The following is a 23,943-nucleotide window of genomic DNA, read 5'->3' on the forward strand; positions in this document are numbered from 1 at the left end:
CAATTCCTATCAGCCTCAGCCAGAGATTGTGGGAGTTGTTGTGGTCTAACAACACTTGGTAGAGATAGGTAGCCGTGTTGGTCTGCCATAGTCAAAACAAAAAAATTATTTCCAGTAGCACCTTAAAGACCAACTAAGTTAGTTCTTGGTATGAGCTTTCGTGTGCATGCACACTTCTTCAGATACACACCTGGTAGGCCATTGATTCCCTTCCCCTGATTTCCTGCCCTTTGTGAAAAATTCCAGGGCTGTTTGCAAAATGTCAAAACCAGAAAAATACAGTGTGTGTGTGTGTGTGCCGTTTCTATCAGATTTTTCCAAACAGGACTAGGCTGCCCCAAGGCAAATGTGTGGACAGCTTCCTGAAAGTTGACAAATGAATGCTGATAGCCGATTCTGGTGCTTTGTCTTCTTGGGACTCTAATAAGGCAAGATGGTTGTCAGAAGAGATTACTCATCCAGATACCCATCCATGCCAGTCGGGGGAAGAGAACAAATTGGTGTGAAAACAAAGAACAATAGGCTACAGCTTGGAGAAGGTTTAGGCTCAGAACTGTGGGGGTGCTAGCAGTTCCCTAGAGAAGCTATGAAGGAGCACCAGGAAAAGGCTGTAGCTCAGTGGTCCCAGGTTCAATCGTAGTATCATCATCAAATACTCTGTGCCTCAAACCCTGGAGAGTCCGTGCCTGTCAGTGTAGGCAGTACTGAACTACATGGACCACTGATCTGAGTCAGTATCCATCTTCTATGGACATCTGAAGGCAGCCCTGTTCAGGGAAGTTTTTAATATGTGACATTTTAGTGTATCTTTCATCTTTGTTGGAAGCCGCCCAGAGTGGCTGGGGAGACCCAGCCAGATGGGCGGGGTACAAATAATAAATTGTTGTTGTTGTTGTTGTTGTTGTCTGTCTCTTGGAATGTGCAAGCTTCATCTTCAGCTGTGCTCCACCTGTATATTTGTAAATAAAGACAAATATTGCAGAATGCTGATAAGATTGCAGCGACCTCCTGGAAAAGGAAACCAGCTCCCCCCTGAAACGTCTCGCTGTTTGCAGAACTTGATTTTTGTGTTTCACACTGGTGTTAGCTGTAGGATTGCATTTCCCCTGAGTGGAACTGCAAGGTGGTGTGATGAACAGCAATGCTGCTCATGCAATTTGATGTTGGAGCCTTTGCAAGAGAAGTTTGAAGAGAGTCTCAGAAGACACTTTGAATCCAACAGAGCATACAAAATTTTCTGAGAAAGGTACTTCACCTTCAGCTAGTTCACAATTCTCTGCCTTGACCTGCATTCAAAAAATTATATTAATTCAAAAAGGACCATTCTGTTTCCAAGGGATATTGATTCAGTTTGCATTTAATTTGTACACTTCCCAAAACAACATGAGAACCAAAACACAGCCATCCTTTGAAATTCACACTTATTGTGCGGTGCAGTTCTCCAAGCAATGTTAACAAAAATGTACATATTAAGGGGGAATGTGCCCATAATTCTTTGAGGGAAAGAATGTGCTTTGAATGTGTTTTGAAGGCATATCGTGTACACAGCCTTATTGCAAAAAATAAAATAAAATGTAGCAATGTGGTCACCAACTTTTCTTTTCACTGGTCCTCCTCTGATGCTTTTAGTGGCAATAACCTGCAGAAATCAATTAAGAACATAAGAAGAACTCTGCTGGATCAAGTCAATGACCCATCTAATCCTGAATCCTGAATCCGACCAGATGCTGATAGGAAGCTCACAAGCAGGAGCTGAGTGCAACAGCAACACTCCCCACTTGTGAGTTCCAGCACCTGGTATTCAGGGGCGTGTGCCTCTTCTGACAGTGGAGGTAGAAAACAGTTGTTGTGGCTACTAGCCATTGATAGCCTGACCCTTCATGAATTTGCTAATCCTCTTGAAAGCAATCCAGCAACTCAACTTTGACACAGAAATTACTGAAGAATTATTCCATGATGTAACAACATAGATACGTAGCTATGCATGCAGTGATGTCTTCAGTGATGAGTAGATCTCTAGCATTCTTTGTCTGCTGATTTATCTCCCTCTAGCGGTGATTTGGGCTCATCTTCACACCAGCACTGAATAGTTTGAAGATCATTATTTGATCATGTGCAGGTTTCTTTCTTTCCTTATTTTATTTTAAAATACTACTCTGTAGGCATTGGCAGCTCTGAAATTATTGCCGCAACATATTTTTGTAACCAAGGGGCGCGGGTGGTGCTGTGGTCTAAACCACAGAGCATAGGGCTTGCCGATCAGAAGGTTGGCAGTTAGAATCCCTATGACGGGGGTGAGCGCCCGTTGTTCTGTCCCAGCTCCTGCCCACCTAGCAGTTCAAAAGCACATGAAGTGCAAGTAGATAAATAGGTACCGCTCCGATGGGAAGGTAAACAGTGTTTCCGTGCACTGCTCTGGTTCACCAGAAGCGGCTTAGTCATGCTGGCCACATGACCCGGAAGCTGTCTGCGGACAAACGCCGGCTCCCTCAGCCAGTAAAGCAAGATGAGCACCGCAACCCCAGAGTTGTCCACGACTGGACCTAATGGTCAGAGGTACCTTTACCTTTACCTATTTTTGTAACATAACTTTCAGATTTCAAGAGTTTGCATCCAAGTGATTAAAATCCTCAGATTACCCTGATTTTAAGATGAACATGCCATAATGTAAAATCACCACTGCAATTTCAGCCCTGTAGTATTTACAAACACAATTAATACTTCTGGATTTTGTTTGCGTTGAGCTCAGGGATGGGAAGCCTTCGAGGGCTGTATCTGGTTTTATACTTGGTTATCTCTTCTAACATAACCAAAGAACAGGAGCTGCTGCTGCTGTCCCCTCCACATCTGCTGCCTGGAACAGTTGCCCCACCTTGCCTAATGGTAGAGCCAGTCCTGTCGGGTTAGGATTAGCAAACTGGAGTGCTACTGCTTAGCAGTAAAGACATAGAGAAATTACCTGAGAACATGGAAACCCTAGACTTGAAATCTGACTTTGGAAAAGCATCTGACTTGGTATAAGGCAGCTTCCTGTATTCCTTCCCAGGAAGATACGCAGGTAGGAGCTGGCTTGACTGTCTGTGGTTAATGGTCACCAGCCACAGGTTTTGTCTCCCGTTCACTGATGTGTCAGACACTATTCCTTTACTTTTTTCCATGTGAGAAATGGTTGAAATACCGGTAAATGCCAATGGAGAGCAGTGGGGTACAATATGAATGTTGATAGTGCTGTGGAAAATAAATGTTTTTGTTTTTTTAAAAAAATTATTGTCTGACACCAACATTACAATCTTTGCTTTTTGACCAGGAATTTTAGATAGAATTTTAGGCAGAACTGCTTCTTCATCTTTTTTGAGACCCAATGTGGTGTAGTGGTTAGGACTTGTGAGGCCAAGCTTCAAATCCCAACTCAGCCATGAAACTCACTGGGTGACTTTGGACTAGTCACAGTCTCTTAGCCTAGCCTACCTCACAGGGTTGTTTTGAGAATAAAAATGGAGAAGAGAACCATACCTTGAACTCCTTGCAGGAAATGCAGGATATAAATGTAAACAACAAATAAAAATATTCTCCCTTCATTTTATGTGTTTAGATTTTTGTTTTTAATTTTCTGCCTTTTTATGTTGTGTGCATTGTTTCAGTTTTGCACCCAGCCCTGAAGTCTTCTGATGAAGGGTGGTTCAGCAATATTTTCAATACCATCAATCACTCGCCAGGGCCTACTGAGCCAATTGTGCAAATGATAAATGGCATACCTCTTTGTGCAGAAAGACCCTACACAGCCCTTTTCTTCACTGTGTGTTTACTGAGAAGTTACATCCCCGCATATTTTAGGTGGACTTGCCCTCCCATAAGCGTGTATAAGACTGCAGGTTTACCTTTCCAGGCAAACTTCAGAGTGATAAATGCACTGTCCCTTTAAGGAAGTTAGACAAGGCGGTGAAACTGGTTTGTGTGGCATCCTGTTGAATCAGACGCTCGAAATTGGGGAGGGAGTGTGTGCCTTCTCAGCAGCTGCCAAAAGGTTATCAGCACCCAAGGACTGGAGAATGAGAGCTTCTTTGAACGGGGGTGAACTGCCCCCTCTACCTTTCCCAATTCCCCAAAGGGGGACAGCTGGACAACATTTATTAACTGCCTTAGAGAATCCAACGTTTTAGAGAAGGCGGGCTTTACTGCCGAGTGACAAGTGGGCGGACCAACCAGAAACCCAGCTGGGAGTTACCTGCTGGAACCTGCAGGTGCGTCTTGAGTTTCATCCGTGATTTCCCTGGAACGGAAACATATTCCTCGAATAGGAGTGCCCAGAAGGGACTAAGCCAGGGCTTGGAACATGGATCCCATCTCCACCTGGAATACTAAGATGGTGGTGGCCTGGATGAGAGGTGAGAGGGAGAGCTGAACTTTTGGGGAATTTTTTACACCTAAATCAGACAGGTGTGTGTTGCTGGGAGGGTGCTATTCCTCCTTCGTAGGACTCGAGGCTGGCCCATACTCGAGGAACTGGTAGGAACCAGGAGGTATAAATCTGAGCTAAAACTGCAACTATGACAGAGATGGCAGGAGTGAATAAGAGCCGACCTCTTTGCCCACAGGAATGAAGCACATTCCTGCTCTGGGCAGGCCCTTCTTACCTGGCCGGGCGGTTACTACGTGTTCAATGGAGTGGGAGGAGAAGCCACACCCCCAAACAGTGTTGTGATTGCCATAACATGCCCGATTTTTCCATGTGTTGACTGTGGAGAGGTAAGGAAAGGATCTGGAGGTGGCTGTCGGACATGACATTCTCCTCCTCCTTTGCCCACTTCTGGCTTCTTAACACAGGGCAGCTCTCTTTTCAAATTTGCAGACCTGGGAGAGCAAGGAAACCAGTGCCAGATTTATGTATAAGCTAAACAAGCTATAGTTTAGGGTCCCACTCTCTTGGGGGCTCCCAAAAAAATTTAAAGGGGAAAACCCCCACTGGATGTACATTTCCAAAATATAAGATAAAAAACAAATAAAATAAAACCTACATACAGCAACAGTGTTTTGTGTTGTGTAGGCTCCTATTTGTTATGTGCAAAAGGCTTTAGATATCCATTAGGTCCATAAATTACCATATAGCATATATTCAACACAAAAAGCAGTGACAATTTGTTGTTGACAAAGGATAGCTGGACATATAAAGGGCCCCATTACCTTCAGTAGCTTAAGACCTCATCAAACCTAAATCTGGCCCTGAAGGAAACGGAACTGGAAAACTATGGGGGTGGCTGGGAAGAGGAAGAGAGATCAGCCAAGTCCTCATTTGTTTGCAAAAATAAAATTCTAATTAGATTTAGGACAGGGATAGAGAAGCCTTGTCTTCCAGATGTGTTTGTTTACAGAATTTATATTGCTACTGTTAATCAATTTATTACTCGACCATCTGTATGTTTTTAACACTCAATTGGGAGCTGCCCAGAGTGGCTGGGGAAACTCAGCCAGATGGGTGGGGTATAAATAATAAATTATTATTATAAATTATTATCACCAACAGGTTGCAGGGTGGGTTGCATTCTATCCCACTTCTCACTTATCCTGCCCTGAGATCTTACAATGAAAGGTAGTTAATAATAATAATAATAATAATAATAATAATAATAATAATAATAATCTCAGGACAGGTCAAAACCATTTAAAATAAAGTAGCTGTAATTTCTAATTAGATTTAGGGCAGGAACATGGAACCTTGGCCTTGTAGAAGTGTTAGTTTAAAGAATTAATGTCCTACTCCTCCTCACTACTGATTTCAGTGTGGGTTATTGCAATTTAAAATGCAACAACCAGGAAAAGGCAAAAAAGTAATTGCAATGAAAAATCACAGCTGCGAATTCATCTGTTGTTTGACTCCAACTCCTATCGGCTACCGCCACCTCCAAAAGCATGGCCAACAGTCAGGGATGATGGGATTTGTAGTCACACTAGATCTTGAGGGGCACAGCTTCTCCATCTCTGATTTTGGGGAAGAAACCAAAGTCATAAAAATATTTGTGGCCACATGATGCTTGACAACATCTTTCTTCTGCTCCCTTCCCAAGACTCCCCCAAACATGTGATTTCAAAGTTAAAATATGAGATTCTGTAAGCCTTGCCAAATTTGTTATCAGCTGTAAAAAAACAGAGTCCTTGGACTCTGATAATGCTTCTTGCATGCCTGGGTGGAAGATGAGGGCGGGGGGGGGGCTGTGTGAGTGTATTTGGAAACTAACCTACTATGCAAAGGTAAAAATGACATTCATTCCTCCTGCCACTTTTCAGCCTACCACTGGCATGTGACCCTTGCATGGTTACCCAAAAAGGATCCCGGGCTTCTAAAAAAATGGTTCCCCACCCACCTCCTAACTGAAGATGCCAAAGTTTGAACCTTCTGCATGCTAAGCAAGTGCCCTGCCATTGATCTATAGCTCTTTCCAAAACTTCTGGGCCAGTTTCATGAAAGAAAGAGGATCAAATGCTTTCCTCTTCTGCGTTTAGGTTTGGATCCAGCGTTACAAGACTATCCCTTTGAGACGTGGGGCCTGACTGGGAAGGGGCTGCTTCATCTGTCCTATCGGGACCTGGAAGATCTGGGCATGAGGCGCGTTGGCCATCAGGAGCTGCTTCTGGAAGCTGTGGAGCAGCTTTGCGTATTGGTGAGCACATGGCTGTGAACCTCAGTGCGGCTCACAGATCCCTCAACAACTTGGGCCTCTGAAGTACTTTAGGGACCATCTGATTCCTTATATTCTACCTCAACTATGGGCATCTTATGACGGGGCCCTTAAGGTGGTTCCACCCATGAGATTCAGTTGACCTTCATTAGGGAGCAAACCTTTAGCACGGCAGGCCCTGCCCTATGGAAATTCATCGGGGAACCTTCCCTCCCTTCTTTCTTTTGAAAACTTTATTATTTAGACTAGCCTTTGTACTATTAATTATCTCTTTTTTAATCAATCGCTCCAGTCTGTCTCTCACACGGATCTCTTCCATCAATCTTCTCTGTTTATGTGTCTTCATAAAAAAAACTCCAGCATTTTCATGCAACTCTAAACACAGTTGTGCAGTTATGCAGTTGTGACCACCTATTTTTGCAAGCAGTTTCTCCTAATATAATGCATTTTTGTATGTATGTTATTTTCACCAATATCTTCATTTTTCTGCATGTTTTCCCTTCATATATGTATTTTTTGTAAGCATTATTTAGCTGGGAAACTGCACTGCAAAGTTAAGGGAAGTGTCAATTTCAAAGCAGGGCTGTGTTTGAGTTCTCGTTTTGAAAAGTGCAAATTTGGTTTAATTTCTCCTTTAAATGTGAACTGAACCAAATCCCGCCCCCTACTTTGAGTGAAACTTAGCTGTATACAAGCCTTTGTTTCCATTAGTGAGGGTAGCTGGGCTTGTTTCCCTCTCCCTAGAACTATGACCTGGCAACAGCCAACCTGCAGGTGCTGACTGAGAAGCTGCAAGGCGTTGTAAGGACGATTGAAACCTTCATCCTGAGCCGAAGGAAAGTTAGCACCTACGACGGATACACTATGGAGAAACCTTCCTCAGACCTCCTGAGCTGTGTGGTGGAGTTGATTGGCGCTGCAAAGGGTCTCTTCTTATGGCTCAACAGGTAAAGAGTGTCATGATCATCTTCTCCATTCCCTTTATTTCTAATGTTCAGGCTGTGGGTTCTGTTTATGTCATGGAAATGGCACCTGCCATCCAAAAGAGCAAAGCTGTCTGTTTGTGAATGAACCTCCCAAACAGTCAGATGAGGACTGAGTAATACTCTGTGGTCCTGGCTGGTTCTTGGGGGAGAACGGAAAACAAGTTGGGAGATGGAATGGAATGGAGTGGAGTGGCTGGGATCCTGAACAGTAGAGTTCCACTCTGCAGTGTTTTGTCACAGACCCCATTGGTATAGACCAGGTGTGGGAACCTTTGGCCCTCCAGATGTTGCTGAACTATGGTTTCTATCATTCTTGGCTATTGGGTGTGCTTGCTGTGGCTGATGGGAACATCCAGAAGGCCAAATGTTTCCCACACACAGATACTGCTTCTTGTTATCTACTTTGGGGCACTGGAGGGGAGGTAGTCTGTACACTGAATTAACTTAGGAAAATAATATAAAAGGGCTGGAGAGGGGAAAGGTTTCATGCAGATTTAAGGGAGATGGGTGTGTGGAATGGAAAGGGTTTGGGAGTGTTTAAATGATGATTCACTTGTAGAGTTCTGTACCCGAGGGGAGATAAGGAGTGAACCTTGAGCTTGTGTCTTCATCCCTTTGGTCTGAGAGAAAAGGTACCAAGGGAAATTGGAGGTCCTGTGTTCAGCTTCAAACACCCACTGGCTGCTGGGCCAATGCCAGAGCTCGGCATAACCAAGTAGGAGGCCATTTTTCTGAGAGCCAAATTGGAGCCAGATGTCAGCGGTTTTTCAGACTGTCTATGAGAACATAGGAAGCTGCCATATACCACGTCAGACTGATGGTTTGTTTAGCCCGGTATTGTTTACTCTTGCAGTGTTTCTCTTTTCAGTGCAGTATTACTTACCTGTAATACCAAAGTCAGGTGGAGAGTGGACAGAAATGGCATTAAAATGGGATCTCTGAGAATCAAGTAGGAGGTATTGGCATGTAGGAAGCAGGCTCATTGATCTTTTCTTGCAGGTATCTCTTCTCCCACCTTAACGATTTTTCAGCCAGCAAAGACATCATCTGGCTGTGTGGAGATCTAGCAGAGATTATGAAAGCGGTAAGTTGTTCAAAGACAATGCCTATAATGTGTGTTTTCTGGGAAGCATAGCTTTGGCGCTCTCTGGGAGAATAAGTGCCTATTTGTGCCACCAGCTGAAAGTATTCTAAAGGCCAGAATGTCCAGTGGCCTCTTCCATGGGTCTTTGACTGCCATAAATCTTTGTACTACTATCCAGAGGTGATTAGCTGCCCTGCAATGGCAAGGCAAGTGATTTGGGTGTGCTGGCTCTGTTGGGTCTTCTCTAGTCCTTTCTCACTCCTAGCAAGCTGGCCTTACATGGTTTAGGGGCCATAGGCTTTATAGATGCAGGTTGTGCTGTGACTCCAGAAACTGAAACCACCTCTATGCTGCTGAATCCAGTTGCTGGGAATCACAAATAGGAAAAGCCCTGCTGATTTGGTGTGCTCACATCCTGTTTACAGGCTTCCCATGAGCTGAATGCTTGACTTGAAATGAGTTTGGTCCACAGGAGGTTGTGGACTTTCCAACACTATGTGAAGAATTCATAATTCAGCATGCTTTAGGAGGTGTTGGACAGATGTTTCCCCCAAATATGTGCTGTACCCTATGACGATTTGCTGACGGCTCGCCACAGATGAGGATGAACCTTATCACGGGCTTTCCCCATATGCAGGACACACCCAGACTATCATGTGGTTTGGTGAAATTGAAGCTGGTTTTATTTTTGTGCCTCTTGAGCTGGTCTAATGCTCCCACACCATGGCCACATACTTAATTGAAGCCTCACCCTGGGACATGGTGAGTTGTGATCCAGTTACATTGTCGAGAGCATTCGTAAGACTTCCTCCGTATGTCCCAAATTCTTTCCCACCAACACACAGAAAGGGAATTTAATATTGATTTCCTTCGCTCCATTTGGACAGTGCACCATAGGGTAGAACACATATCCTGATTTGAGCCTCTCGGTGTACAGATGATCAAACTATGATTTCATTTTTGGTATGTTTGGCATTCCCGTTTCAGGGGAGGAGTAGCAGACTGAACTATGGTTTATCATTTCAGGCATCCACACTATAGCACCTCCTTCATTTAGGTGTCCCTGTGTGTATTCTCCATTCAGTGCCTGAGGCCTTATTCTGAGTGCCAAATGTGGTTCAAAGAGTGTCTTACCCAGTTGAAGAACCTAATTGTGAAATACTGTACCTTCCCTAAGGAGGCTGTGGTTCTTTATTCTTTTTGGTGTTTTAAACAGAACATGCATGGCTATGAGTTTTCTTTTCTCCTTTCTATCTAGCTATCTTTTAAGTATTCCTGTGATCTGCTTTTGTTTGCTGTTATAGTAATTGGAAGAAATTACAATGGTAATTGTTTTACTTTGTTTTTTGGACTTTGTGTGAAGTGTTTTGTGTGTTAAAATGTAACTCATTTGGAGTTTATGCTTATGAGGAAAAGTGAGCTGTAAGTTTGAATAATAACAATAATAATCCATAGGGAAACTTCATTAACTGCGGTTTGGTGTGATTTCAAAACTGAGGTTGTGTAAACACCATTCATTTAAAACCTGCCCCCAAGAATGTTGAGCACTGTAGTTTAAGGGTGCTGGAAACTATAGCTCTATAGTGCTAAACAACAGCTCCCATTATTCTTTTTGAGAGAAGGTGCTTTAAATATATTGTATGTACATAGCTGAGCTGTGTTAAGAAACAGTCTGCAAATTGGCCTGAAGTTTAATGAGCCTCCTGCAGATACTATTGCATCAGGAGGTTGGTTTTATGATGTAAGAACTGGGTCAATCCTTCAGAACTCCCTTCCACAACACATGAGACAAGTGCTGTCTTCATTGTCATTTCAATGTTTTTCAAAAAACCTTCCTTTTTCAACAAGCCTTTTAAGTGGAGATTCTTCTCCCGGTCTGTGTTTGTGTTGGATTTGAAATTGGATTGATGTTTCTATTGTTAATCCCTTGGTTTAGGGTGTTTCCTAGGAAACTGTTCAGAAAGGAAATAAAGGCTGTGTGTAAAGCACATTCGAAGTACGTTCCCCGCCTCAAAGAATTCTGGGCCCTGTAGTTTGTTAAGGGTTTCTGGGAATTTTAACTCTGGGAGGGGTAAACTACAGGGCCCAGAATTCTTTAAGAAAAAGAACATGTTTTGAGTGTACTTTAAAGATACGCTGCTCCAGAAAGATGGCCACCCCCATGTTTGGGTCAGAGAGGCCACCCATCTGTGGGTTGTAAGGTGCCAAGCTCTGTGGCTCTTTGTTGGCTGACAGAAGATGAGACACCCTATTCTGAACTTGAATGAACTGAGGGAAATGGCAGCTGACCAGAAATGGGTGGGAGGAGTGAGACCGAGAAGAGCGAGGTAAACAAAACTGGACGGGGGTGAGGGAGCGACTTGTTTTTTGTAGAAATAATCCAGTGAGTCACGCTTTGGGATCGGGGTCAGGGCTGGATAGCTGAGTTTGGGGAATCTCCATTTTTAGTTGGATGTAGCCCAATGAAAGGAAGCATATGCGCTGAGGGGAGACAGAGAGAAAGTCTCTTCAGGGAAGCTTTTACAGGTAGGCACAGCGATAGGTAGCTTCTTTGTAAAATGTTCCTTCTCTGTGTGACCTTCTGCGATGGAATCTGTGGAATGAGCTGGAGGGACTTGATGACAAATGGTCCTACTGGAAAATCCCGCCAGCTCTAGACAAGAGCATGGGAAAGGAAAGGAAGGAAAGTGTGAAGGTCGTAATAGCAAGAAATTGTCAAAAGCTCCATGATATAGATTTCTTAAAAGAGCTGGGAGCGGAGGGGAGGGGCCTGAGAAGGTGTGCCATGTTGCAGAAGAAACTAAAGAATTTGGCTTCTTTAACTAAGTAGAAGTAGCTAGAAATGTGAGGTGAGCCCCCCCCCCCCCATTGTAGTATTATAAGTGGAAATGTTTTACCTCTACTAAAACCATTTGATATTTAGCGATGTCTACCAGGTGAATGATATTTTATGGCATTTTGAAGCAAAGGCTGTGTGTGTGTGTGTGTGTGTGTGTGTGTGAGTGAGAGAGAGAGAGAGAGAGAGAGAGAGTGTTTGTATCTTTTTAGGGCTGTATACACTCTGTACATTTGAAGCACATTTAAAGCGTGCACACACACACCGAGAATCCTGGGGACTGTAATTTGGTAAGGGAATTGTAGCTGTGTGAAGAATAAATTACAGTTCACAGGATCCATGGAGTGGGTGTGCTTTAAATATATGGTGGGCATGCAGCCTGTATTGTTCGCTCTGTAGTGCTTTTAAGATAAAAAACATACAAATGACGAGGAAAGAAGAATGTGCCCAACTCATTTTGACGGATAGGAAGGGAAGCTGGGAATGTGGTGGGAGAAGGTCTTCATTCAGCTGTGATCTGCAAACCTTCTCCAGCCTGTAGGGTAGGACTTAGATGTGTGTATTCTGAAAATTTCATATTCTTTCATAGTACTCTGCTTTTCACTCTTTTCTTTTTTTCTCTTCCCCACTTCCCACAAGTATTTGTTTTGTTTGTGCAGTTGGGTTCCTGTCATTAGTATTTGCTGGGAAATCTGAGTCTCTGGTCCTGAGACTTGGGGCTTGAGCCTGGGAGCCTGAGGGTGGTGCGTGTTGGAGAAGGGGGCAGAGACTTTAAAACTTAGTGTTTGTATTTTAAAGAAATCTCAAGACTCCTCCTAATTGTGCTGCAGTGCTGGATTGTTATATCTTCAAACTGTCTCTATTTTACTGGAACAGTCTCTGAATTCTGGCGCATGTCCCTGATAATGCATTGTCTCCATTTTGCCCTTTTGCTGGATGCATGTATGAGAGCCAGTATGGTGTAGTGGTTAGAGTGAAGTTGCACTGGGACCTGGGAGACCCACGTTCAAATTCCTCACTCAGCAGTGAAGCTCACTGGGTTATTTTGGGCCAGTCATTTTTCTCTCAGTCTGGCCTACCTTACAGGGTTGTTGTGAGGATGAGATGAGGAGAGGGAGAACTGTTTGTTCCACTTTGAGCTCCTTGGAGGAAGGCTGGGATATGAGCTTCATGGCTGTTTGGGGTTTTTAACTCTGGTCTCCCAGGTCCTAGTCCAGCACTCTAACTAGTGCACTTTCTCTCTCTCTTTTTAAGGGGGGATCTAAGGGGATATTTTAAAAATCCATTGGATCAGCATGTGGTGAGCAGAACAATAAATAGTCATTTTACCTCCAGTATAATTGCATCCAAAAACACATCATTTTGTGGAATGTGTACCTCCCTCTGAGATGTGTGCATGGCATTACTTGGAACCTAATACCCTACGTTAACTGGGGGAAGGTCGGTGCTTGAAGATAAGATGCCCTAGTGTGATCTTTCTTGATCCTGGAATACCATTGAGTGGAACACACATGATTGATGACTGCACAATCTTTCTGGCTGTCATACCTGAAAGCCAGATCCCTCAGGGCAACTTGCCTCTAATGCACACACATGCAGATGCACGCTTGTGCACATTTAAGGTGCCATGTGTGCACAGCTTGATGAGACTTGCCTTGAGTTGTGGATAGCAGATGAAAAGACAGAGCTGTCCTCTATAGTACAGCTTTCCTCTAGATTGTATTTTGAACTACAGTTGTGCTGGACTGGGCTGATGGATGTTATATACCAAAACATCTGGAGGCCACCAGATTTTGGAAAACTGTTTTAGTCTCTCTCACACCAAAAAAGCCCCTGAAATGCATTAATGATCTTATTTTTCTGTGTGTGCTTTTAATGCTGCAGGGAATATGATCGGTGGTACGCCATGTGGAAAATATATCCATCCCTTGTTGACCCTAGAAGGAAGCTGAGCCAAACCTAGGATCTAGTAGCCATTACCCACCATTCTCATGGCTCCTCCAGATATTCTATTTGCTTAGCATTCAGCTTGATTTGCTTGCACAAAACTTGCATGGTAGTTGGAATATGCCCAGCCTTTACTGAGCGTTCTTCTGATTTGTTTGCAAGGCAGTTATCTGACAATGGACATTCATCCTGATTTGCTTGCAGGGTTGTCTACACATCTTCCTGCTGATCATTTGTTCATCCCACACATTTTGGTGCATTTCCGCATCACTTGCCTAACTGTAGAAAGTCCTTTGGGGCCAAGCACTTTAATTGTGCAAACCTAAGTTTCTGTTAGGGGCCTGCAAGATAAGGACTGCCTGGAGGCACCCAGAGTTAGGAGTGTGGATGAAGCAACTGGCGGGGGTAGGCATTGGAGGGAATTAACATGCAATCTGTACTGCACCTGCGCAGGTGAGCTTGTTTCGCTGGTCACCGGTACACTCAGAGAGACTCCCTGCTGCTTTTGAATGAACAATTGCTTCCAGGCTGTTGCTATCTTTGGGTGGGTTTCAGTCGCATGCTGGCGAATTCAAGCTATCCAGTTAGTGTTGACTGAGAGGCCTTGTGCAACAAACCTGCTTCTCCAAAAAGATCAGACTTTTCATGATAAGCGAAGTGATGAGTAAATGCAGAGGAAAGTGTGGGATCACACTTGCTTTGATGCAGCAGCATTTAACCTCCCCATAAACAAATCAAGAATGGATTCTCATTGAATAAACAACCTTGTCTAATCTCCCTGCAAACAAATCAGGATGAATGATCAGGTGAACAGGTTATCTGGAAGGACCCTAGTTCTTACCTGTTTCTGGGATAGTTTGAAGAGTCTAGCTTGGTTTTCTTTGTACTTGCAGGACTGCACTGTGTCTGAGAGGGAGGACCGGATTTTACTGATTGTAAGTACTGCAATCTGCAGATGGAATGTGCTATGAGATGAGGCCTGATGTGGAATCTTGCTTTAAATTCTTGGGCTGACAGCTATTTTTTGGGGGTGGGATGTTCAGGTCCCTTTAATCTAAATTGGACATTGTCAAGTACACAAGCCCCCTCAGATGGCCAAGTATGTTTTACTGGCATGAGAAATGTGTCCACCGCCTCTGTTCTGGACTTGTGCACACCAGGGATGTACAGCAGAAAATGTTCCAAAACAGCATATTTCCCATTTCTTAAGTTCATTAGGGATGATGAATGCATGCCAACTCCTAGCTTGACAGTTTCAAAGTTTTGCTTTTGTTTACTAGATACAGATAAAACAGCTAAACTAGATCGTTCTGTAGGACCGGAGTACAGTGGTACCTCTAGTTACGAACTTAATTTGTTCCAGAGGTCCGTTCTTAACCTGAAACTGTTCTTAACTAGAGGCGTGCTTTCGCTAATGGGGCCTCTTGCTGCCGTTGCACCGCCGGCACACAATTTCCGTTCTCATCCTGGGGCAAAGTTTTCAACTCTTCCAGGTTAGCGGAGTTTGTAACCTGAACCATTTGTAACCTGAGGCGTTTGTAACTTGAGGTACCACTGTAGTTGATATGATGCCTTCTAGATGTTGATGGACTATAACTCCCATCATCCATGACCATCAGCCATGCTAGCTGATGGAAGTTGGAGTCCAGCAACATCTAGAGCGCACCACATTGTGGAAGCCTGAAACAACCTATTGATTTATATATTTTTTAAAAACTGAATAGTATGGAGAGAGTGAACTGGGAACAATTATTTTTCTTTCAAAATTGAACACTTGGCATAATCTAGGTAAATAGCATAGTCTTACGATGGAGTAAGCTGCATCAAAACCATATTTATCCCATTTGGGAAATAGCAGGAGACCAGTCTGCATCTTGTTTCCTGACCCAGGTCATATCCACACCATACATTTAAAGCATGTTGATTCTCACTAAGAACCCTGGGAAATGCAGTTTGTTAAGTGTCCTGGGAATTGTAGCTCAGTGAGTTCCCAGGATTCCTTGGGCGAAGCCATGACCATGAAAGTGTTGTAAATGTGCTATAAATTTATGGTGTGCATGTAACCTCCCGGTTAGCAAATGCATTTTTAAAAAATTGGGGTAGGGGAAGATCTAGGAGGATCTTGTGCCTCCAATTGCATTTGTTCTTACCTCTGTCAGAAGGTTCATAATCCACCTGGCTTCTTCTAAAAGAATGAGTTTTTCCCTCTTTGCGCCCTGCAGGGCAGACACATCTCAGGAATCTGCGAGCACATCTTGAATTACAGTCCAGCTGAACTCCTGCATCGAACTGCCATCTTGGAGACAGTGGAACTTGTGGCAGCAGGTCCAGAGGACAGTCTGGTGAGCCTGCCAGGCTATTTTTATTTTATTTTAATTTTATTTTGCAAGGCCGTCGCAAGCAAAAGAGCTGAGTGCAAAGCCCCTATATCCAGCACTTATAAAGGCGGGTGTGATTTTTGGTTGCTCCAACATGAAATAAGAAGCAGGAGCAGGAAATCAATAATAAATGATAATTACAACAACTAGCATTTACTTACCTACCGGAGGGGATGGGAAAGTCCCACAAAGCAACATGATGCAGCTAAACAGCATTTCGCGCTGCTCAGCTTTATCTGTACTGACTGGCAGTGCCTCTTGAGTGTGTTAGGCAGGGAGTCTTTCTCAGCCCTACCTGGAGATGCCAGGAATTGAACTCAGAACCTTTTGCATGCAAGGCAGGTGCTCTGGCCCTGAGCTGTATGGCCTTCCCTGTTTATGTATGTCTGTCAAAGCTGGGTTGGCAAAGTAAAATGTCAGGTCCCTCTCCTGCAACCTGGAAGCCCCTAGAATAATTGTCCTTTATTGAAAGAATGTTGACCTTCATCACAGGCAGGGTGAATGAACTCTTCTCCCTCCTCCCTTTAAGTTGTCTTAAACAGAGTCACACAGGGATGTTGTTGGGTACTTAAAAGCAGTGAGCCCATGACATAAAATTGCTTCTGGGCAAATTAAGACAGCTGGAGCTTCACTGTTACTGTTCTCTAAGCACACCTAGCTGCCCTGTAAACAACGGGTGTTTTTAAACAAAACAAAGATTATAGAGAAGAAAGGACAGGAGATCTGGGTGTCAGTGCAAAAACCCCAGGGCTCATGCTGTCTGCCCCCCCCCCCAACACAGGCTTCTAGTCAGTTAAGCCCATCATTGTCTATTCTGCAAACTGATCCTTTTAACCAGAGATACTGGGGATTTCACCTGCAAACTTCTGCATGCAAAAGCAGGTGCTCTGCTGCTGAACTACAACTCTTATTCTGCTGATATAGCAAGATGACTTATACTGAATCAGGCTGGGAAACCAGGGTTCAAATCGCTTGGCCATGAAGCTCATTGGGTGACCTTGGGCCAGTTACTGTCTTTTAACCTAGCCTACTTCAGGGGTTAAACCACAGAGCCTAGGGCTTGCTGATCAGAAGGTCGGCAGTTAGAATCCCCGCAACGGGGTGAGCTCCCGTTGCTCGGTCCCTGCTCCTGCCAACCTAGCAGTTTGAAAAGTACAAGTAGATAAATACTTGTAGATAAATACCTTCCAGCAGGAAGGTAAACGGCGTTTCCGTGCGCTGCTCTGGTTCGCCAGAAGCGGCTTAGTCATGCTGGCCACATGACCCGGAAGCTATATGCCGGCTCCCTCGGCCAATAAAACGAGATGAGTGCCGCAACCCCAGAGTCGGTCACAACTGGACCTAATGGTCAGGGGTCCCTTTACCTTTTACTTCAGGGGTTGCTGTGTGGATGAAAATGGAGAGAGGGAAAACCATGTATGCCACCTTGAACTCCATGGAGGGATAACTATGTGAATATTTATGGGTCTCCAAAGCCTCAGATACGGGTCTTTCCCAGCCCAGCCTGGCATTGCTGGGAACCGAACCAGGCAACTTTTGTGTGCATAGTTAATGCTCTTTTACTGAGCTAAGATCTCTTCTGCCACCATCTCAGTAACCATGTCTGCTACATCTTTTCCTCTGCAGGGCATTGAGATTAAGTCCTCACCCACCTGTCTCCATTTCATATCGGGAACTGCCCCAGAGGTGAGTCAGAAAGAAGATACAGGGGGTTATTTGTGTCTTCGGGGCATTCCCAGACTGTCACTATATTTCACAGGGATTCGGTTTCATGCTGGCAAATTGAAGATGCACAATTATAGTTGACTGTGGGAGGTCTTGCGCAACAAACTTGTTTCCCTGAAACCTCAGACTTTTCACGCTAAGGAAAATGCACTGGAAAGTTTGGGATTTTTGGTGCAACGTCATCTGTCCTCCCTGTGAACCAACTGGCATAAATGCTCATAGCCAGCAACACCTCATCTCCTCGCAACAAATCAGGATGAATGCTTAAGCAGGTCGACTTGAAACGCACTCTGGGTTTTCCCATTGGGAAGAAGGGAGCATTAACTTAGGTCCTAAAATAGTGCCCTGCCCTGCCCTGCCCCACCACAGTGACTTCAGGTCTCTGAAATGAGCCTGTGTGGGAAACCTAGCAACTCATCTAGAGGTGGGGGAGCTCATATTTCTTCCTCAGATTGTGCCAGGCAGAACGTGGCTTAGCCCACCTGCTTTGCTTTCTCCACCCCCCCCCCCCACCCTGACAGTGACTCTGCGTCATCCAAAGCTTGGCCAAAACCTTGGTGTGTGTGTGTGTGTGCACGCTGTTCAGCCCAGCTAGTTTCTTCATTCCTTTGCCTCCTTGCTGAGCAGGAATTACCCCAAAGGTCAGAGCTTGAAGTTAATACTTAATCCCCTCTGCAGCAACTCCCCAGCCCTCCCCCAGTCTCAACTTTCACTGTCCAAGAAAGCTGCTTACTTGGATTTGTCGAAGAGTGAGAGTGTCCAAGTTGCCTCCTTCTCCCTTCCAGCAAAGGAGATCTTGACCTTGTTTGTTTGTTTGTTTGTTTGTTTGTTTGTTTGTTGCACGTGTTCCTCCCTTCTAGTCCCCGGCTGAGCACTGCAGCAGCGGGATCCTTCCGGGGGATGAGATAGTGCAAGTCAACAACCAGGTGGTGGTAAGTGTGGGCCTCTTCCTTATTTGGCTCCGTGGCTGACTGCTTGGGCAGGACTAAGTAGAATGCTAAGTTGGCTACTGCGGTGGGTTGCAGCTAAATTCGATGGGTCTTCGTTAATGCCAGGCTTAGATTTTCCTCCTGCGATGCTGCTGCTTGACTGCCTTGTCTTGTTTTGATGTGGGTTTGGTGGTAGTGATAGAAAGTCGTGGAGGCAGAGCATAGCCGTCATGGCTAGTAGCTGTTGATTGCCCATGAATTTGTCTAATCCTCTTTCAAAGCCATCCAGGTTTCAGACAAATTTGCAGAGGACAAGATAGGCTATCCGTGCTTCACCTCCTTAAAAATGGCAATTGGTTGCCTCCTATAGGTAAATTTGCAGCTAGCAACTGGTGAGTGCAGCAGCTCAGGCCTGTAGCCAGAAATATTGTGGTGGCGAGGGAGCCTAAGGGTACACAGAAAGTTAATTAATTGTGTGACACGTCAGTAACAATTTTTAAAATAAATCTTAAGTGCCTAGTGCTTGCCCAAATCAACAAATTATCTTCTGGCATCTTAAGACTAATACATTTTAACGTGGCACAAGCTTTCAGGGGCTAGAGGTTCAGCAGACCTATAAAGTGTAATCCTCAGTTGCAGATGGATGAATGCAGAGTGGCTAGTGTTGCACGTGGAGTAAGCAGAGGAGAGAAGGACCTGAAATGCAAACAGTACAGATAGTGCAAGTTTGGTTTGAGCTAGAATGGGTGCAAGATAAGCAGGGCGGTCCTCTACAACAGCCCCAAGAAGTGATAAAACAATCAACTTGGCAATGTTGAGTTAACTAACCTTTGAATGGGAAAGGAAACTATTATCTCTATTGAGACCCAAATAAATAGATCAGGCTTCAGGAATTGCAATTCCATTTCCTGCTGGAGCCCCCCACTCCCTTTGAAATTACTTTAAGATCACTGACAGAGTATGCTGGCACACTGAAATGGTTGTCGTCGTCGTCCCCCTCCCCAGTTTATGAATATTGCCAGTTCTGTCAGTGTTTTTATCCTAGGGTTTTTATCCTAGGCAGCCACCTGAGGCAGTGGATATGGGGTGAGGAGTGGTGCTGATGTGTTGGAGCAGGATTGGCCCATGATGTTTCGTTGCTGAAGTTTAACAGTGTGTGGTATAACAATCAAGCCCTCTCCCCAGGGAACTCTGGGAATTGTAGCTTTGTGGAGGGAGCAGAGGCCTCCTAACAACTCAGCACCCTTAGTTAGGATTCTTTGAGGGAAGTCATGACTGTTTAAAGTGGCATGATACCGCTTTAAATGTCTAGTGTAGATGAGGCATATGACAATAATAATAATAATAATAATAATAATAATAATAATAATAATAATAATTTATTTGTACCCCGCCCATCTGGCTGGGTTTCCCCAGCCACTCTGGGCGGCTTCCATAGAAACCAAAAAACACTAAAATATCATACATTAAAAACTTCCCTGAACAGGGCTGCCTTAAGATGTCTTCTGAATGTCAGGTAGTTGTTTATCGTTTTGACATCTGATGGGAGGGTGTTCCACAGGGCGGGCACCACTACCGAAAAGGCCCTCTGCCTGGTTCCCTGTAGCTTTGCTTCTCGCAATGAGGGAACCGCCAGAAGGCCCTCGGCACTGGACCTCAGCGTCCGGGCAGAACGATGGGGGTGGAGACTCTCCTTCAGGTATACTGGGCCGAGGCCGTTTAGGGCTAAGCTAGCCTGCTGCTGTTCCGTCACCGGTGTTAACATAAGATGTGCCCAAGCCCTGAATTTTGCAGCCCTCGTTTAACTTAATTTATTTGACAATTGTTGTTTTTATTTACAGTATTTGCAAACTGTGTTTCTACATTGGCTCATCACCAAATAATAGTGTAGGTAGGTAGGTAGGTAGGTAGGTAGGTAGGTAGGTAGGTAGGCAGGTAGGTAGATACAAAAATATTTCAAATAAAATAATGTTGAAAAATGTGAAACTTAACAAAAAGCACTTTGAAGCTAAAAAATATCATTAAAGGCAAGACAATCTGTCAACCATGTAGGTGGGCTGGACGCGGATGAATCTGGTGAAGAAGCTTCTTGAGACGTCAAGTCAGGTGACTTTGGTGCTGAAGAAAATTCCACTCGTTTTCCCAGGGACTCCCAGTTCCCCTGAGTCTTCTCCTCTACAGCAGAAGGTAAGTGAGGCCTAGAACAGCCCAAAGGCCACATTTCCCTGTGGGTAACACACTGGGGAGCTGCTTCCCAGTGGTGGGTGAGGCCAGAGGCAAACATGGGCGAAGCAAAGGACAGGACTCTTACATTGTACAGTAGGCAACATTCAATCTACAGGAAAGTCTAAGGTTTTTGCACCTCCATATACCTCCATCCTGCACCCAGGCATGCAAGAGGCATTATCCCTATTCAGGGACATATTCCAGCCTGGAACAAGCACCTGAGTGTTAGGATGCGTCTGGGGAGACAGGGGCAATTGGCAGGCCACCAGCTGGCTCTAGCCCACCTATCGGCAGCCAGGCGAACTCCGGTTCTCGGAACAGCATCAAAACTGTGACTCAAGCCTCAGAGACCTTTAGAGACTGAGCACGCAAGCCAGCAGAGATAAGAACTCTTTCCAATAGAAGTAGCGGACAGAGGCATATGTAAGCATATTTACAAGCATTTATTCAGCATCAGGACAAAAGAAAAACATGTCTGCTTTCCTTCATGTCCAGGCAAACAGCATAGGCAAAAGCTATATACAACAGAAGTTCCCAGCAGACTGCCGGAAGTAAACAGACATGTGACATTCAACAACTCCACATGCCTGTTCTAAAGGTGGAGCGGAACTATATCCTAACACTGAGGACCTCCTGAGATCTCTGTGAAGCTGCCCCATGTGGTAAACCACTGAACGTTAGCTAGCAGCTTCTCAGATCCTGGACTGACTCCACCTCCATGTTTGGCATAGGAGCCTCCTGGAAAGGAGGTTATGCACTCCCTCCTTCCCTGGAGTTTTTAAGGAGAGGATTGGTGGCCACCTGTCATATATGATTTAGTTGAGATACTTGCATTGTAAGAGGTTGGACCACCTCAGGGTCCCTTCCAACTCTACCATTTTATTATTCTAGGGGTGTTTATCTGATTACTCCCTGTATAAGTCCTGATGAGAGCTTCTAGAGCCAGACCTACCGCTGCTTATCATCACGATCATTATTCTTGTTATTTATTTCCCTCCCTTCAACCTAAGGTCTCAGTGCGGGTAACAATATTAGAAATAGTTCAAAACAACTTAAAATCACAGAAAGAAGGTGGGTCATAAAAATATGCACCTCAGGTGTCAATGGCCAGGTAAAGAGGTGTGTCTTCAGCATTGGATGAAGCAGAGCTGGAGTGGTCTCCTTAGACCATATCTTTGCAGCTATGGGTTCATAGAATCATAGAATCATAGAGTTGGAAGAGACCACAAGGGCCATCGAGTCCAACCCCCTGCCAAGCAGGAAACACCATCAGAGCACTCCTGACATATGGTTGTCAAGCCTCTGCTTAAAGACCTCCAAAGAAGGAGACTCCACCACACTCCTTGGCAGCAAATTCCACTGTCGAACAGCTCTTTCTGTCAGGAGGTTCTTCCTAATGTTTAGGTGGAATCTTCTTTCTTGCTCCGTGTCCGCTTCTCTGGAGCAGCAGAAAACAACCTTTCTCCCTCCTCTATGTGACATCCTTTTATATATTTGAACATGGCTATCATATCACCCCTTAACCTCCTCTTCTCCAGGCTAAACATGCCCAGCTCCTTTAGCCGTTCCTCATAAGGCATCGTTTGCTTACTCTGAAGTGAGCATTTACTCTGAAGTGAGCTTCAGAGTCTTAGTAATCTCACATTTCCAAATAAAACTGTGACTAATCTTTGCTCGTCCTTCCTTGTCAGGCTTTTTTCTTTTTTTTTACGACTCCCCTGGAGTGTCATTTCCGACCCAATGGAAAGGCGAAAGCAACATCTCAACAATATACCGAAGGCACAGTGTAGACTGTCCCCTTGACTGTAACAGATAGGTGACTTTTGTCTGTTCATTCCATAGGTGCTGGAAGGTTTGTTCGATGTTGTGGAACCCCTGAGCTTGCACAGTGATGAGTCTGCGACTAGTTTTGGTTCTTCGACTTCCAGGTTAGGAATCCAACATTTCTGGGGATTTTAGGGTTGCAGGCCCACTACTGTGCTATGTAGATATTGACATGTGGACTGTGGGTCTGGTCCATCAAGGATTGCTTTCCCTATCACAGAAAGTGTGGTATTTTTTGTGCCGGGGGGTGGGGCGGTGGGCAGCAAGTTTGCTGTACGAATCGGCTTTAACTGCTCATCTTGAATTTGCTAGTAGGTGGTCAAATGCCGCCCCAAAATGGCGACACTCCAGAAGTGCCCTAAGTTGGTGGGTCATCACTGCATCCCGTGGGAGCAAATTCTGTATAAACAGACATTTTGTGAGGATGCCCTTCATTTTCTCTGTCCTGAATGTCCCAACTTCTTCAGCGTCACTGGATTACCCCCGAGGTTCTGTGGACTTGACTTAGAAGCTGTAGCAAAATCTGCAACTCAGTGAGCTCTGATGATGTCACACTGTACTCATACTTTCAGTGGGAACGAAACTGCAAAGGGTCATGCTGGAACTTGCCCAGGGAGGGGGCATTCTCTGGTTCAACGCGCAGATGGAGTATCTCTTGAATAAATTAGTGACCTTTCCCCCTTCCTGTTGCGCAAACCAAGGTCTGTCCGAGTTTAAACATCCCAAGAATAAAATATTTTCCATCCTCTTGGCCTCTCGCTCAGCAGAAACTAGGGGCAGAGGTACTTAGAAAATCCCTTTGTGATCTCATGCTGCAGGGAGGGCTATCTTAAGGACTGTTGCATGGAAGATGGAGCAAGCTTGTTTTCTCCTGCCCTAGAGGGTAGGACTTGAATCAATGGCTTCAAGTTACAAGAAAGGAGATTCTGACTGTACGTCAGGAAGAGCCGTTTGACAGTGGAGCAGACTCCTTTAGAAGGTGGTGGACTCTCCTTCCTTGGAGGTTTTTAAGCAGAGGTTGGATGGCCATCTATCATGGATGCTTTAGCTGAGATTTTTGCACTGCTCGAGGTTGGGCTAGATGACCCTTGGGGTCCCTTCCAACTCTACAGTTCTATGATTCTATCTCAGGCATAACCAGTGCATTTTTTCTAAAAAAAAATATTTAGGGGCACTCTCATTTTGGCTCAAGAAAATCACCAGTTTATAGTTTAAATCGGGGAAAATAAATACAGTAAAAGGACAAAAGGACAAAGATTCACAAAATGTTTAGGGGTATGCATAACCCTGTGTGTCCCCCCGGGGGGGGGGAGTACAGAGCATAACCATTCTTG

General features: G+C 44.7%; 1 protein-coding gene across 2 annotated transcripts in view; it reads left to right on the forward strand.

Annotated features, from left to right (window-relative positions):
• The first annotated feature begins 3,913 nt into the window (after nt 1–3,913).
• The window catches only part of CNKSR1 (connector enhancer of kinase suppressor of Ras 1), a 32,704-nt gene continuing 12,674 nt past the window's right edge, over nt 3,914–23,943 (forward strand). The window contains exons 1-10 of one of the 2 annotated variants that reach the window (XM_081921442.1): nt 3,914–4,385; nt 6,499–6,656; nt 7,419–7,621; nt 8,660–8,744; nt 14,421–14,462; nt 15,750–15,869; nt 17,532–17,591; nt 18,491–18,562; nt 20,612–20,746; nt 22,628–22,713. In XM_081921442.1, the coding sequence (XP_081777568.1) occupies nt 4,334–4,385; nt 6,499–6,656; nt 7,419–7,621; nt 8,660–8,744; nt 14,421–14,462; nt 15,750–15,869; nt 17,532–17,591; nt 18,491–18,562; nt 20,612–20,746; nt 22,628–22,713 (1,013 nt within the window). In that variant the 5' untranslated portion in view covers nt 3,914–4,333. Of the gene's footprint in view, nt 4,386–6,498; nt 6,657–7,418; nt 7,622–8,659; nt 8,745–10,866; nt 11,072–14,420; nt 14,463–15,749; nt 15,870–17,531; nt 17,592–18,490; nt 18,563–20,611; nt 20,747–22,627; nt 22,714–23,943 lie in introns of those variants that run through there. The other variant, XM_081921443.1, reaches the window with a different exon arrangement.

Source organism: Podarcis melisellensis (assembly GCF_964234715.1).
Source record: "Podarcis melisellensis genome assembly, chromosome: 8".
NCBI lineage: Eukaryota > Metazoa > Chordata > Lepidosauria > Squamata > Lacertidae > Podarcis > Podarcis melisellensis.